At 49.0% G+C, this 13,343-nt stretch overlaps 2 protein-coding genes across 4 annotated transcripts in view; one reads left to right on the forward strand and one right to left on the reverse strand.

The window, feature by feature from the left end:
• LOC137591632 (potassium voltage-gated channel subfamily H member 8-like) overlaps positions 1 to 12,782 on the reverse strand; it is a 27,856-nt gene extending 15,074 nt beyond the window's left edge. The window contains exon 1 of the mRNA XM_068309755.1: positions 10,465 to 12,782. Within this exon, the coding sequence (XP_068165856.1) occupies positions 10,465 to 10,648 (184 nt within the window). The 5' untranslated portion in view covers positions 10,649 to 12,782. The remainder of the gene's footprint in view (positions 1 to 10,464) is intronic.
• LOC137591630 (protein FAM184A-like) overlaps positions 1,074 to 13,343 on the forward strand; it is a 22,784-nt gene continuing 10,514 nt past the window's right edge. Inside the window, exons 1-5 of one of the 3 annotated variants that reach the window (XM_068309752.1) lie at positions 1,075 to 1,779; positions 9,172 to 9,249; positions 9,366 to 9,500; positions 12,821 to 12,919; positions 13,174 to 13,343. The exon at positions 13,174 to 13,343 is cut by the window's right edge and continues 37 nt beyond it. In XM_068309752.1, the coding sequence (XP_068165853.1) occupies positions 1,612 to 1,779; positions 9,172 to 9,249; positions 9,366 to 9,500; positions 12,821 to 12,919; positions 13,174 to 13,343 (650 nt within the window). In that variant the 5' untranslated portion in view covers positions 1,075 to 1,611. Of the gene's footprint in view, positions 1,780 to 9,171; positions 9,250 to 9,365; positions 9,501 to 12,820; positions 12,920 to 13,173 lie in introns of all 3 variants that reach the window. The other 2 variants (XM_068309753.1, XM_068309754.1) reach the window with 2 other exon arrangements.

Genomic DNA, 13,343 nt, shown 5'->3' on the forward strand with positions numbered 1-13,343 from the left:
CGAGATCATGGATACAAGCGGCTGAAATGGGCTTTCTGGGACAGATAGCTGGTGTCTCCCTTAGAGATAAGGTAGAAACACTGCTGTTCACGAGGGGCTCAGAGTAGAGCCGCTCCTCCTTCACGTGGAAAGGAGTCAGTTGAGGTGGTTTGGGGATCTGGTGCGGATGCCTCCGGGACGCCTCCCTAGGGAGGGGTTTCTGGCACGTCCAGCTGGGAGGAGACCTCGGGGCAGACCCAGGACCAGGTGGAGGGATTATATCTCAACACTGGCCTGGGAACGCCTTTCAAAAACACTTTAATCACATTCAAACATTTTGCAGTTTTACATTAGATGAAGCACTAAAGTGCCTCAGAAGAAGATTTTTTTTAAAAAAACAAAACTTCAATTACATTTATAATTTAGAACATTTAGAACATTTTACAATTTTTCATTAGATGAAATTTCAAAAACACTAAACACCCAAAAACATTAAACACCAATAAACAAAAAGGGAAATACAACTTAAAAATTAGTACATTATAACAGGAAGTTTGCAAAAAGTGAGGTGGTCATCAACTAAAGTCCACAGGACGTTTCTGTGACACCAGATGTTCCTAAAGTTATTCAGGTCTTTTGTCAATTTATAGAAACCAGATTCTAGTTTTCAGCGACATCTGATGTTACAGCAGAAAACAGGAGCTGCTTCTGGAACAGTTTTGTTTTCAGTTCTCCTCTTCCTGGTCACAGATATCGTGAGTTTTGCCTCCCCAGAGATAAAATGTAAAAGCTGCCACTTTCTCTGATTCCATCTGTTGTACCGTAGATGGATTTCATGATACTAAAGTGTTCACTGAACAAGAAGAAGAAGGCAGGAAGCTACAGGTGTGTGTGTGTGTGTGTGTGTGTGTGTGTGTGTGTGTGTGTGTGTGTGTGTGTGTGTGTGTGTGTGTGTGTGTGTGTGTGTGTGTGTGTGTGTGTGTGTGTGGTGAACTGAACCCATCAGATGTGGATCATGTCTGAGATGTTCTACCACAATAACCTGAGACCAGAGAATGGGGGTGGGGGGGTGGGGTTCTGTTATATAAACGGGGACGCAGCCCCTCAGGGGGAGTCGAGGTGTTCGAATCTCACCAGTAGAGGTCAGTGCAGGATCTTCATCGTCACAGCAGTGACGTCATGTGTTTACCTAGAGTACTGATGTTAATGAGGCTGAGTGACGGAATGAAACTGGATCAGAGTATATTTAATATCTGTGATTACACGCCCCCCCACCCCCACCCCACGACCCGGACAGGAAACGGGTCCGGCGGACCTGAAGGCACCCCGCTGCCGTGAGGCGTTCAGGGGCTCCGTGAGATGCGGGAGAACCCGGTGAAGCGGCGGCGCGCATTGGCTGGCATCTGGTGCGCGTCTCCGCCTCATCACTCCGAGCGCTCGTCCTCGTCTCCTCGCGGGTGCGTGAGAGTGGACGCCGCGTCCGTCCCGCCGCGTTCCTGCATGTCCGAACCGGAACCCCGACCCGAACCCGGACCCCGACCCTGAGCAGCCATGGGGGGTGTTCGCGCGTAGCCGCGGCCGCTCCGTCGTCCTTCCGCCCAGCGCGTCGTGTTCGGGTTTATTCCCGGAAAAATGGCGACGGGGGCGGGCTGGCAGCCTCCGTACAACACCCCCACCGGGGGCAGCAAGTACACCCCCCCGCCGGCGGCCAGCATGTTCCACGACCCCGGGACCCCCCCGCTGGACTACAACCAGGACCTGCACCTGAAGATGAGCAAGAAGATCGCGCAGCTCACCAAGGTGAGGGGGCGCGGGCGGTGACGTCATGGGCAGGTTGGATGGGATGGACGGGATTGGATCAGGTTGGATGTTGTTGGATGAGATTGAAACAGGTTGGATGTTGTTGGATGAGACTGAAACAGGTTGGATGTTGTTGGATGTAATTGAAACAGGTTGGATGTTGTTGGATGAGATTGAAACAGGTTGGATGTTGTTGGATGAGATTGAAACAGGTTGGATGAGATTGAAACAGGTTGGATGTTGTTGGATGAGATTGAAACAGGTTGGATGTTGTTGGATGTAATTGAAACAGGTTGGATGTTGTTGGATGAGATTGAAACAGGTTGGATGTTGTTGGATGTAATTGAAACAGGTTGGGTGTTGTTGGATGAGATTGAAACAGGTTGGATGTTGTTGGATGAGATTGAAACAGGTTGGATTGGATGGATGGGATTGGATCAGGTTGGAGGTTGTTGGATGAGATTGAAACAGGTTGGATGGGATGGATGGGATTGGATCAGGTTGGATGTTGTTGGATGAGACTGAAACAGGTTGGATGTTGTTGGATGTAATTGAAACAGGTTGGATGTTGCTGGATGAGATTGAAACAGGTTGGATGGGATGGATGGGATTGAAACAGGTTGGATGTTGTTGGATGAGACTGAAACAGGTTGGATGTTGTTGGATGTAATTGAAACAGGTTGGATGTTGCTGGATGAGATTGAAACAGGTTGGATGGGATGGATGGGATTGGATCAGGTTGGATGTTGTTGGATGAGATTGAAACAGGTTGGATGTTGTTGGATGAGATTGAAACAGGTTGGATGTTGTTGGATGAGATTGAAACAGGTTGGATGGGATGGATGAGATTGAAACAGGTCGGATGTTGTTGGATGAGATTGAAACAGGTTGGATGTTGTTGGATGTAATTGAAACAGGTTGGATGTTGTTGGATGAGATTGAAACAGGTTGGATGTTGCTGGATGTAATTGAAACAGGTTGGATGTTGTTGGATGTAATTGAAACAGGTTGGATGTTGTTGGATGAGATTGAAACAGGTTGGATGTTGCTGGATGTGATTGAAACAGGTTGGATGTTGTTGGATGAGATTGAAACAGGTCGGATGTTGTTGGATGTAATTGAAACAGGCTGGATGTTGTTGGATGAGATTGAAACAGGTTGGATGTTGTTGGATGTGATTGAAGTGTGATGGATGCTGTTAGCTGGTTGTGTTTGATGCTAACTGTTATCTGGTTGTGTTTGATGCTAACTGTTAGCTGGTTGTGTTTGATGCTAACTGTTATCTGGTTGTGTTTGATGCTAACTGTTAGCTGGTTGTGTTTGATGCTAACTGTTAGCTGGTTGTGTTTGATGCTAACTGTTAGCTGGTTGTGTTTGATGCTAACTGTTAGCTGGTTGTGTTTGATGCTAACTATTAGATGGTTGTGTTTGATGCTAAGTGTTAGCTGGTTGTGTTTGATGCTAACTGTTAGCTGGTTGTGTTTGCTGTTAGCTGGTTGTGTTTGATGCTAACTGTTAGCTGGTTGTGTTTGATGCTAACTGTTAGCTGGTTCTGTTTGATGCTAACTGTTAGCTGGTTGTGTCTGATGCTAACTGTTAGCTGGTTGTGTTTGATGCTAACTGTTAGCTGGTTGTGTCTGATGCTAACTGTTAGCTGGTTGTGTCTGATGCTAACTGTTAGCTGGTTGTGTTTGATGCTAACCGATGTTGAAGTGAAGCTGGATGTGGTTTTGGTTGTGATGCTAGTTGCTAGCGATTATCAGGTAGCTGCAGACTGAGGTCATGTGATCTGTTGGGTTGTTTGGAGCTCGTGAACTGACCCTTTGCCCCCAGACGGGCCCCAGTCCGTCCTGGAGGCGCCTGAGCTCCGCGGAGAATCAGGATCTGGTTCAGGCCTCGGTGCTCCACCTTCTCACCCCATCACCCAATGGCGTCACAGCACCGCCCCCTTCTGGGAGGAGCTTAAGGAATTCAGCATGCAGAAGTTTTCAGGAGCCGATCCGGTGCTGCTCACCTGGAGACGGCCAAGGTCCTCGTCCTCAGGGACCCGTCCTCAGGGACCTGTCCTCAGGGACCCGTCCTCAGGGACCCGTCCTCAGGGACCTGTCCTCAGGGTCGGGTTCACGTTCCTTTGGATCCGTCCCAGAATTCCCTGGGGGACGCTGAGAGGATTTGTGTCGTTGTTTCACTGCTGATCCTCTGAAGCTGACAGGCAAACAGTTTCCTGTTAGCACTGAGGTGTGTGTGTGTGTGTGTGTGTGTGTGTGTGTGTGTGTGTGTGTGTGTGTGTGTGTATGTGTGTGTGTGTGTGTGTGTGTGTGTGTGTGTGTGTGTGTTCTACTTAGCGTGTTGAATGAGGCATCAACAAATGTCTGTACGGGTTCCTTGTTTCTGCTGGGAGCTGCAGCTTCACGTTTGTGGTGATTTCAGCTGAAATTTCTTCTGATCAATAATAATAATAATTACAAACTACAGCGGTACCTCTACTTACCAAATTAATTAGTTCCAGAAGAAATTTTGTAAGTAGAGACACGTTTTCCATGCAAATGTCCTAATCTGTTCCAAGCCCCCCAAATTCTGACATAAATGTTTTATAAATCATAAAAATGCATCAAAACATGTAACAAATACATGTTACGATTAGATTATTACACAATAAATGAGAGTTGTGTGTAACGTAAAAAACAAAGAATAGAGTAAAGAATAAATATGATGGTCATTAACCTTTTAACTGCTGTCCTCATTGTTTTATGCCCTCTTGCCCCACCATGAACAACAGAGTGAATTCCAGTCCTCCTTCTGAACTTCTCCAACCACCCACGCGACGCCTTAAACTCCTTAAACTCCTTAAACTTCCTTTTGTTTTAATAACGTGGTGATTGTAGATGCATTACGGCCATATTCTTTGGAGAGATCAACCAAACGCATCCCTTTTTCAGGCTTTTCTATCATCTCTTGGCTTGTTTGTACGGACAAAAAAACTTGTGGACACAGAGTGTGGCTTTTTGTGGCTTGCTCAATTCTTTTACACTGAGCCACAGTGGCTTAGTCATACTAGCTCCTGGTGCAAGACCAGCAGTACTCCTGTCTACTCTCCTCAGTCCTCTCAGTGTCCCACTTCCTCTTAGCTAACCTCTTTCTCTGTATACACTCCTGTACCTCCTCATTCCACCACCAAGTCTCCTTATCTACTTTCCTTCCAGATGACACACCAAGTACTCTCCTACCTGTCTCCCTGATCACATTAGCTGTAGTTGTCCAGTCATCTGGAAGCACCTCCTGACCACCAGAGCCTGTCTTAACTCCTTCCTAAAAGTCATGCAACACTCTTCCTTTTTCAGCTTCCTCCATTTCATCGTCTGCTCTCCCTTTGCCCTCTTGATCTTCCTCACCACCAGAGTCATCCTACACACCACCATCCTATGCTGTTTGGCTACACTCTCACCTACCACTACTTTACAGTCACTGATCTCCTTCAGGTTACACCGTCTACACCAGATGTAGTCTACCTGTGTGCTCCTACCTCCACTCTTATAGGTCACTCTATGTTCCTGCCTCTTCTGGAAGAAAGTATTCACTACAGCCATTTCCATCCTTTTTGCAAAGTCAACTACCATCTGTCCTTCTGCGTTCCTCTCCTGGACACCAAACCTGCCCATCACCTCCTCATCACCTCTGTTTCCTGCACCAACATGTCCATTGAAGTCTGCTCCAATGACAACTCTCTCACTTCTAGGCATGCTCTGCATCACTTCATCAAAGTCCGACCAGAATTTCTCCTTCTCATCCAGCTCACATCCTACCTGTGGAGCATACCCACTAACAACATTGAACATCACACCTTCTATTTCTAGCTTCAGACTCATCACTCTATCTGACACTCTTTTTACCTCCAGGACATTCCTGACAAACTCCTCCTTCAAGATAACTCCTCCTCCATTTCTCTTCCCATCTACACCATGATAGAACAACTTGAACCCTGCTCCTAAACTTCTAGCCTTGCTACCTTTCCACCTGGTCTCCTGGACACACAGTATGTCTACCTTCCTCCTCTGCATCATGTCAACCAACTCTCTACCTTTTCCTGTCATAGTTCCAACATTCATCTTCCCTACTCTCAGTCCTATGCTCTTGGTGTTCCTCTTCTCTCTCTTCCTACGAACACACTTTCCTCCTCTCCTTCTTCGACCAACAGTAATCCAATTTCCACCGGCGCCCTGTAGGTCAGCAGCACCGATGGCGGTCGTTGTTAACCCGGGCCTCGACCGATCCGGTATGGAAGTCATAGGTTTGATTCACATCTTTGATTTGGCAAAAGGTTAACGTCGGATGCCCTTCCTGACGCAACCCTATGTATTTATCCGGGCTTGGGACCGGCACAATAAGACACTGGCTTGTGTCCTCTTGTGGAAGCATTAATAATAGTAGTAGTAGTAATAATAATAATAATAATAATATTGGCAATAATAATAATAATAATAATAATAATAATAATAATAATGGCAATAATAATAATAATAATAATAATAATAATAATAATCGCCGTACAGCAGCTTCTGCAGACCAGCAGGTAGAACGGAGGAGACTATAGGACCAACACAAGGTTCTCTATAGAACCATCTAAAGGAACGCAGACAGACCTTCAGCCCAGAGAAGAAATGTTTGAATGTATGAACCTGAACTGTTTCACTGCGTGAACCTGGACTGTGGTGTGATGACATCATTTCCTGTCTGCCTGATGGGAACAAACGACCTGAAGCTTCCTCAGGACGTGATGAATGATGGTTAGCGTGATCCACGTGACCAGAGGGTCCAAACACGTGTGGTTCCTGTGGCGGCGTGAAGACAGATCTGAAGGAAGCTGCTGAGAGCTCGCTGTGATTGGACGAGGTGCCCCCCTCCCGGGAGATGTGGGGATGAAGGAGGAGAACTGAGGGAGAGATGAAAGGAGCTCCAGTAGAAGAATCACGTTTAATGAAGGACCCACTGAGGAAGAGGAGAACGTCCACCTTCATCCAGGATCAACACACACCAGCACACACACCAGAACACACACATCAGAACACACACCACCACACACACCACCACACACACCAGAACACACACCAGAACACACACCAGAACACACACCACCACACACGCCACCACACACACCAGAACACACACATCAGAACACACACCACCACACACACCAGAACACACACCACCACACACACCACCACACACACCACCACACACACCACCACACACACTAGAACACACACATCAGAACACACACCACCACACACACCAGCACACACACTAGAACACACACCAGCACACACACCAGCACACACACCAGTACACACACCACCACACACACCACCACACACACCACCACACACACCAGAACACACACCAGAACACACACCACCACACACACCACCACACACACCAGAACACACACTAGAACACATACATCAGAACACACACCACCACACACACCAGCACACACACCACCACACACACCAGAACACACACCAGAACACACACCAGAACACACACCACCACACACACCAGCACACACACCAGAACACACACCAGCACACACACCAGCACACACACCAGAACACACACCACCACACACACCAGCACACACACCAGAACACACACCAGCACACACACCACCACACACACCAGAACACACACTAGAACACACACATCAGAACACACACCACCACACACACCAGCACACACACCAGAACACACACCAGCACACACACCAGCACACACACCAGAACACACACCACCACACACACCACCACACACACCACCACACACACCAGAACACACACTAGAACACACACATCAGAACACACACCACCACACACACCAGCACACACACCACCACACACACCAGCACACACACCAGCACACACACCAGAACACACACCAGAACACACACCACCACACACACCAGCACACACACCAGAACACACACCAGAACACACACCAGAACACACACCAGAACACACACCAGAACACACACCAGAACACACACCACCACACACACCAGAACACACACCAGAACACACACCACCACACACACCAGAACACACACCAGAACACACACCACCACACACACCACCACACACACCAGAACACACACCAGCACACACACCAGAACACACACCAGAACACACACCAGAACACACACCAGAACACACACCAGAACACACACCACCACACACACCACCACACACACCAGAACACACACCAGAACACACACCAGAACACACACCAGCACACACACCACCACACACACCAGCACACACACCACCACACACACCAGAACACACACCAGCCCTGACCATATATGGCTCTGAAGGACGTTCTGATTGGTTCTTTAATGTTCCTCCATCCCTACACACTCAGAAACATAATACTGCATGTTTCAGTCGGTGAAACATTTCTAAACTTATAAATATTGAGTAGATCTGAAACCTCTCAAATCTGTTGAAACAAAACCGGAGTCACGAGTCAATCTAATATTTTCTAGTACGTCTGAACAAATTGATTTTAGTTCAATTACCTACAAAAATTGAGTAAATGTAACTGAATTTGGGGGGTCGCGCCCCAAATTGAGGGGGGCGGCACCTTGCTCAAGGACGCGTCGGCAGTGGGAGGTGAGCCGACACCCTATGTTATTAAGTTGTTAGTTACGTCTCCAATACACTTGAGTTAACTTGTTTAATAATAGCACTTATTAAAACTAACGGATATTTGTTAATATATTCTCAAAAAGGTTGGAGAAACATACTTATTATTACAAATATTTAAACCATGTAATCTGTGAGTCAAGTAATACTTTATTTTAAGTAAGTAAACTTAATTTACTCGTTTAAATATTCCTGTTGGAGTTTTATTAATTAATTTTAATGTAGTCAAATCAAAAACTCATCGTGATGATTTTTTTCAGCATGCATAACTATAAATTACTGTCACATTTACGAGGTCCTTGGATCATTTTTTAGAGTGCAGCTGACGAGGCTAACCAGAGTTAGCGTGTTGTCATTAGCAACCAGAGACAGCAGCAGGCTGGAGCTCAGAGCTCTGATGACACCAGATGTTTGTTTGTTGGTTTGTGCGCTGATGATGAGGCGCTGATGATGAAGGTGAAGGCGTGTCTCTGTGCTGGGGGGTCCAGCCCATCTCCAGGTGGTGAGCCGTCCGGGTCCACCTGACCTCTGACCTGTGTGACAACTGATGTGACCTCTGACCCGTGTGACACCTGATGTGACCTCTGACCCGTGTGACACCTGATGTGACCTCTGACCCATGTGACACCTGTTGTGACCTCTGACCCGGGTGACCCCTGACGTGACTGATGAGAGCTTCCTGTCTTCCTGTCAGGTGATCTACGCCCTGAACACCAAGAACGACGAACACGAGGAGGAGATCGAGTCTCTGAAGGAAGCTCACGAGGACGAGGTGGGGGTCCGCTGGGGGTTTAGTTACCCCGATGCTGCGTGTGCTTCACGTGTGCTTCACGTGTGCTTCAACCTACCCGCTGGGCGGGGCTTCATGTGTGCGTCTTGTCGTTTCAGGTCCAACACATCGTCACGGAAACCAGAGACAAGATCATGCAGTACAAAAGCAAGATGGCCGACGACGCCGACCTGCGGCGCCGTCTGGTCAGTCTGGAGGAGTCAGTGGAGCTACACGAGCACATGAAGAGACAGGTGTGTGTGTGTGTGTGTGTGTGGGTGTGTGTGTAATAGTAGTAGTAGTAGTACAAGTATTACAATACCAAACAGAAAGATTATTAATTAACCCATCAAGAATATACAAATAGAAAATCATAAATAGGCATAGAAATAAAAAGGCATAAATAGACGGGTCTAGTTAGACATGAGTAGAGCGACGTGTCTAGACCAGTGGTTCTGAACCTGGGTTGGATCGAACCCCAGGGGTTCGGTGAGTCGTTCTCAGGGGTTCGGTGAGTCGGTCTCAGGGGTTCGGTGAGTCGGTCTCAGGGGTTCGGTGAGTCGGTCTCAGGGGTTCGGTGAGTCGGTCTCAGGGGTTCGGTGAGTCGGTCTCAGGGGTTCGGTGAGTCGGTCTCAGGGGTTCGGTGAGTCGGTCTCAGGGGTTCGGTGAGTCGGTCTCAGGGGTTCGGTGAGTCGGTCTCAGGGGTTCGGTGAGTCGGTCTCAGGGGTTCGGTGAGTCGGTCTCAGGGGTTCGGTGAGTCGGTCTCAGGGGTTCGGTGAGTCGGTCTCAGGGGTTCGGTGAGTCGGTCTCAGGGGTTCGGTGAGTCGGTCTCAGGGGTTCGGTGAGTCGGTCTCAGGGGTTCGGTGAGTCGGTCTCAGGGGTTCGGTGAGTCGGTCTCAGGGGTTCGGTGAGTCGGCCTCAGGGGTTCGACACGATGTGTTGGGTGTTTTTGCCGAACACACATGAATCACTTTGTACGTTTGACACATCGTGTCAATTGGTGATGACACGCCCCCTTAGCCATCACTGGCTGCAGGTGATCACGTGACGCTACATCATTAGCCTACCTGTGCTACAGGGGATTTTGCTCACTCAGTAGTGGATTTCTGCCTGTCGCGATGGTACGTCATCTGATTGATTCTTAATATTTTAATTCATAGTAACTATGTTGAGCAGAAAAAGAAAGTGGTCAGACGAACATGTGTAACCTGAATTTACCTGTACTGTATAACAGAACGTGATGGGAGTCAGGGTTCTGCAGGATCTGAATGTCAGGTTGAACAACTCTAGTCTGGTGCTGGTAGAAATAAAGGAACACTTCCTGAAGCTGGTGGAAACAACAGAAACAGACTTTGGTGTGAAATGACATCAGAGTAACACCTGTCAAGGTGAAGCCACGCATATCTGAACTGGTCTCTATGACAACAGCAGGACTCACACTGATTTACAGGTAGGTCATGTCATGTGAGTTCATGCACTGTCTTGGTTTTGGTCTTTGAAAAAGGTGACATTAATGCACAATTCATTAAATACACCAGTAAAACATATACTTATATCTTAAATTTGAAAAAGAAATAAAAAATTTTTACTAAAGAAGGGTTCGGTGAGTGAGCGTATGAAACCGACTGGGTTCGGTACCTCCCACAAGGTTAAGAACCACTGGTCTATGGTGTTTGTATAGTTTTTGCTGTATTGTCTGTGTCGTCCCTCAGCTCTCCTGTGGACTTTCTTCTTCTTCAACTCCCCCAGGGAGGAGTAGATCGGTTTAATGGCTCGGGGGATGAAGGAGTTCTCCAGTCTGTTGGTCCTTCATGTTGGGGGGGTTCAGCCTCTGGCTCCTCTGGTTGTTGGTAACGGTGTGCAGAGGGTGGCTGACATTGTCCATGATGTCCAGCAGTTTGTCCAAGGTTCTCTTCTCTGCCACCATTACCAGAGGGTCTAGCTTCATCCCGACCACCGAGCTGGTCCTCCTGATCAGCTTCTCCATCCTGGAGAGATCCACCTTGGTCACGCTCCCTCCCCACCACACCACAGCGAACGACAGGATGCTGGTGACCACAGACTGGTAGAACATCCACAGGAGCTTCCTGCAGATGTTGAATGCCCTCAGCCTCCTCAGAAAGTAGATCCTGCTCTGTGCTTTCTGGTCCAGCTGCCTCGTGTTGCTGGTCCAGTCCAGCTTGTTGTCCAGCCACAGCCCAGGATATTTATAGGTCTGCACAATCTCCACCTCCCCCGTTCCTATCAGAACTGGTCTAGGTTGGGTCTGTACCTCCTGAAGTCAATGACCAGCTCTTTAGTTCTGGAGGTGTTGAGCTGCAGGCTGTTGCTGTGACACCAGTCAACAAAGTCCTTCACCACGCATCTACACTCCTCCTCATTGTCCCTGATACATCCCATAATAGCTGTGTCGTCTGAGTACTTCTGGATGTGACACAGTTCTGAGTTGTAGCCGTGTACAGGGAGAAGAGGATTGGGGACAAGACAGTCCCCTGTGGAGCACCGATGCAGCTGACCACAGCATCAGACGTGGCGTCCTTCAGCCTGACCAACTGGTCTGTTGGTGAGGTGGTCTTGGATCCAGTCAACCAGGGCGGGGTCCACTCGCATTTGTAGGAGCTTTTCCTGTAGGATACAGGGCTGGATGGTGTTGAAGGCACTTGAAAAACCCAGAATAAGGATCCTCACAGTACCGCTTTCCTTGTCCAGATGCGAGTGGGCTCGGTGTAGCATGTGGAGGATGGCGTCGTCCACGCCCACCTTTTCCCGGGATGGGGGTGAGGTTGGTGAGCTGCTGCTGAGGTCATGAGGGTGGAGGGTGATAGGGGGTGCTACGGGGGGGCCTGGTTGAACCTATTGAAGCCGTTCAGGTCGTTGGCTCTCTGCACCCCTCCCCCTCTGTTCTGGTCCTGGCTTTGTGTCCAGTGATGTTCCTCACACCTTCCCAGACGTCCCTCATGCTGCTGGTGCTCAGCTGCTGCTCCACCTTCCTCCTGTAGGAGTCCTTGGCCTCCTTTATGCAGCGCCTGACCTCTGACCTCCCTCTGTGACTTTCTCATCTCCTCCTCATCCTTCGTCCTGAAAGCCTTCTTTTTCCTGTTGAGGACATCCTTGTTATCCACGGCTTGTTATTTAGATAACACCGAACTGTCTTGGGGGGGGCGACCACATCTACACAGAAGTTGATATAGTCCGTGAGACAGTGGGTCATCCCATCGATGTCCTCTCCATGCCCCCCCAGCAGTACGTCCCAGTCCGTGGTGTTGTAGCAGTCTCTGAGAGCCTCTTCTGCTTCAGGAGTCCATCTCCTGATGGTGCGTGTAGAGACTGCCTGTCTCTGGACCAGGGGGGTGTACTGGGTCTGGACGTACACCAGGTTGTGTAGGTGCAGGTGTAGGTGTGTGTGTTGGTTGTTGGTTGGCTGTGTGTTGGTTATGTGTTGGTTGATGGTTGTGTTGGTTGTGTCAGTTGTGTGTTGGTTTATGGTTGTGTGTTGGTTGTGTGTCGGTTGTGTTGGTTGTGTCGGTTGTGTGTTGGTTGTCGGTTGTGTTGATTGATGGTCTCCTCCCTTCAGGCTCTGGCTGAGTTTGAGATGTACCGTCAGAGGATGGAGGACTCTCAGCTCTGCACCGAAGCCCAACACACACAGAGGGTGGTGTGTATGAGCAGAGAGGTAGGACACACACACACACACACTGTGATTGGTCCATAGCTGTGCTGTTGTCCCGCCTCCTCCTGCTTCTGCCGTCACCCCGTCCACCTATCAACTCCTGTCGACCGGCGTCACATGACATCCCCTCCCACCTTCTGTTGGTCACTCATGTCACGCTCCATCCTGAGGTGGGGTGGGCGGGTAGGAGGGGCTTCAGCGCTGGGGGGCTGTGACTCTTGCCCCACCAGAGGGAACAACATGTGTCGTGGTTCCAGGTGGAGGAGATGCGTCGGGACTTTGAGGAGAAGCTGCGGGCCTTCAGCCAGACTCAGGCCCAGTTTGAGGCGGAGAAGCGGCAAGCGCTGGATGAGCTGAGGGCCACCCACCGCCAGGAGGTGGAGGAGCTCCTCCACAACCAGCAGAACCAGAGCGCCAGCTCCACCGA

The sequence above is a fragment of the Antennarius striatus genome, chromosome 24 (genome assembly GCF_040054535.1).
Source record: "Antennarius striatus isolate MH-2024 chromosome 24, ASM4005453v1, whole genome shotgun sequence".
Taxonomy (NCBI): Eukaryota; Metazoa; Chordata; class Actinopteri; order Lophiiformes; family Antennariidae; genus Antennarius; species Antennarius striatus.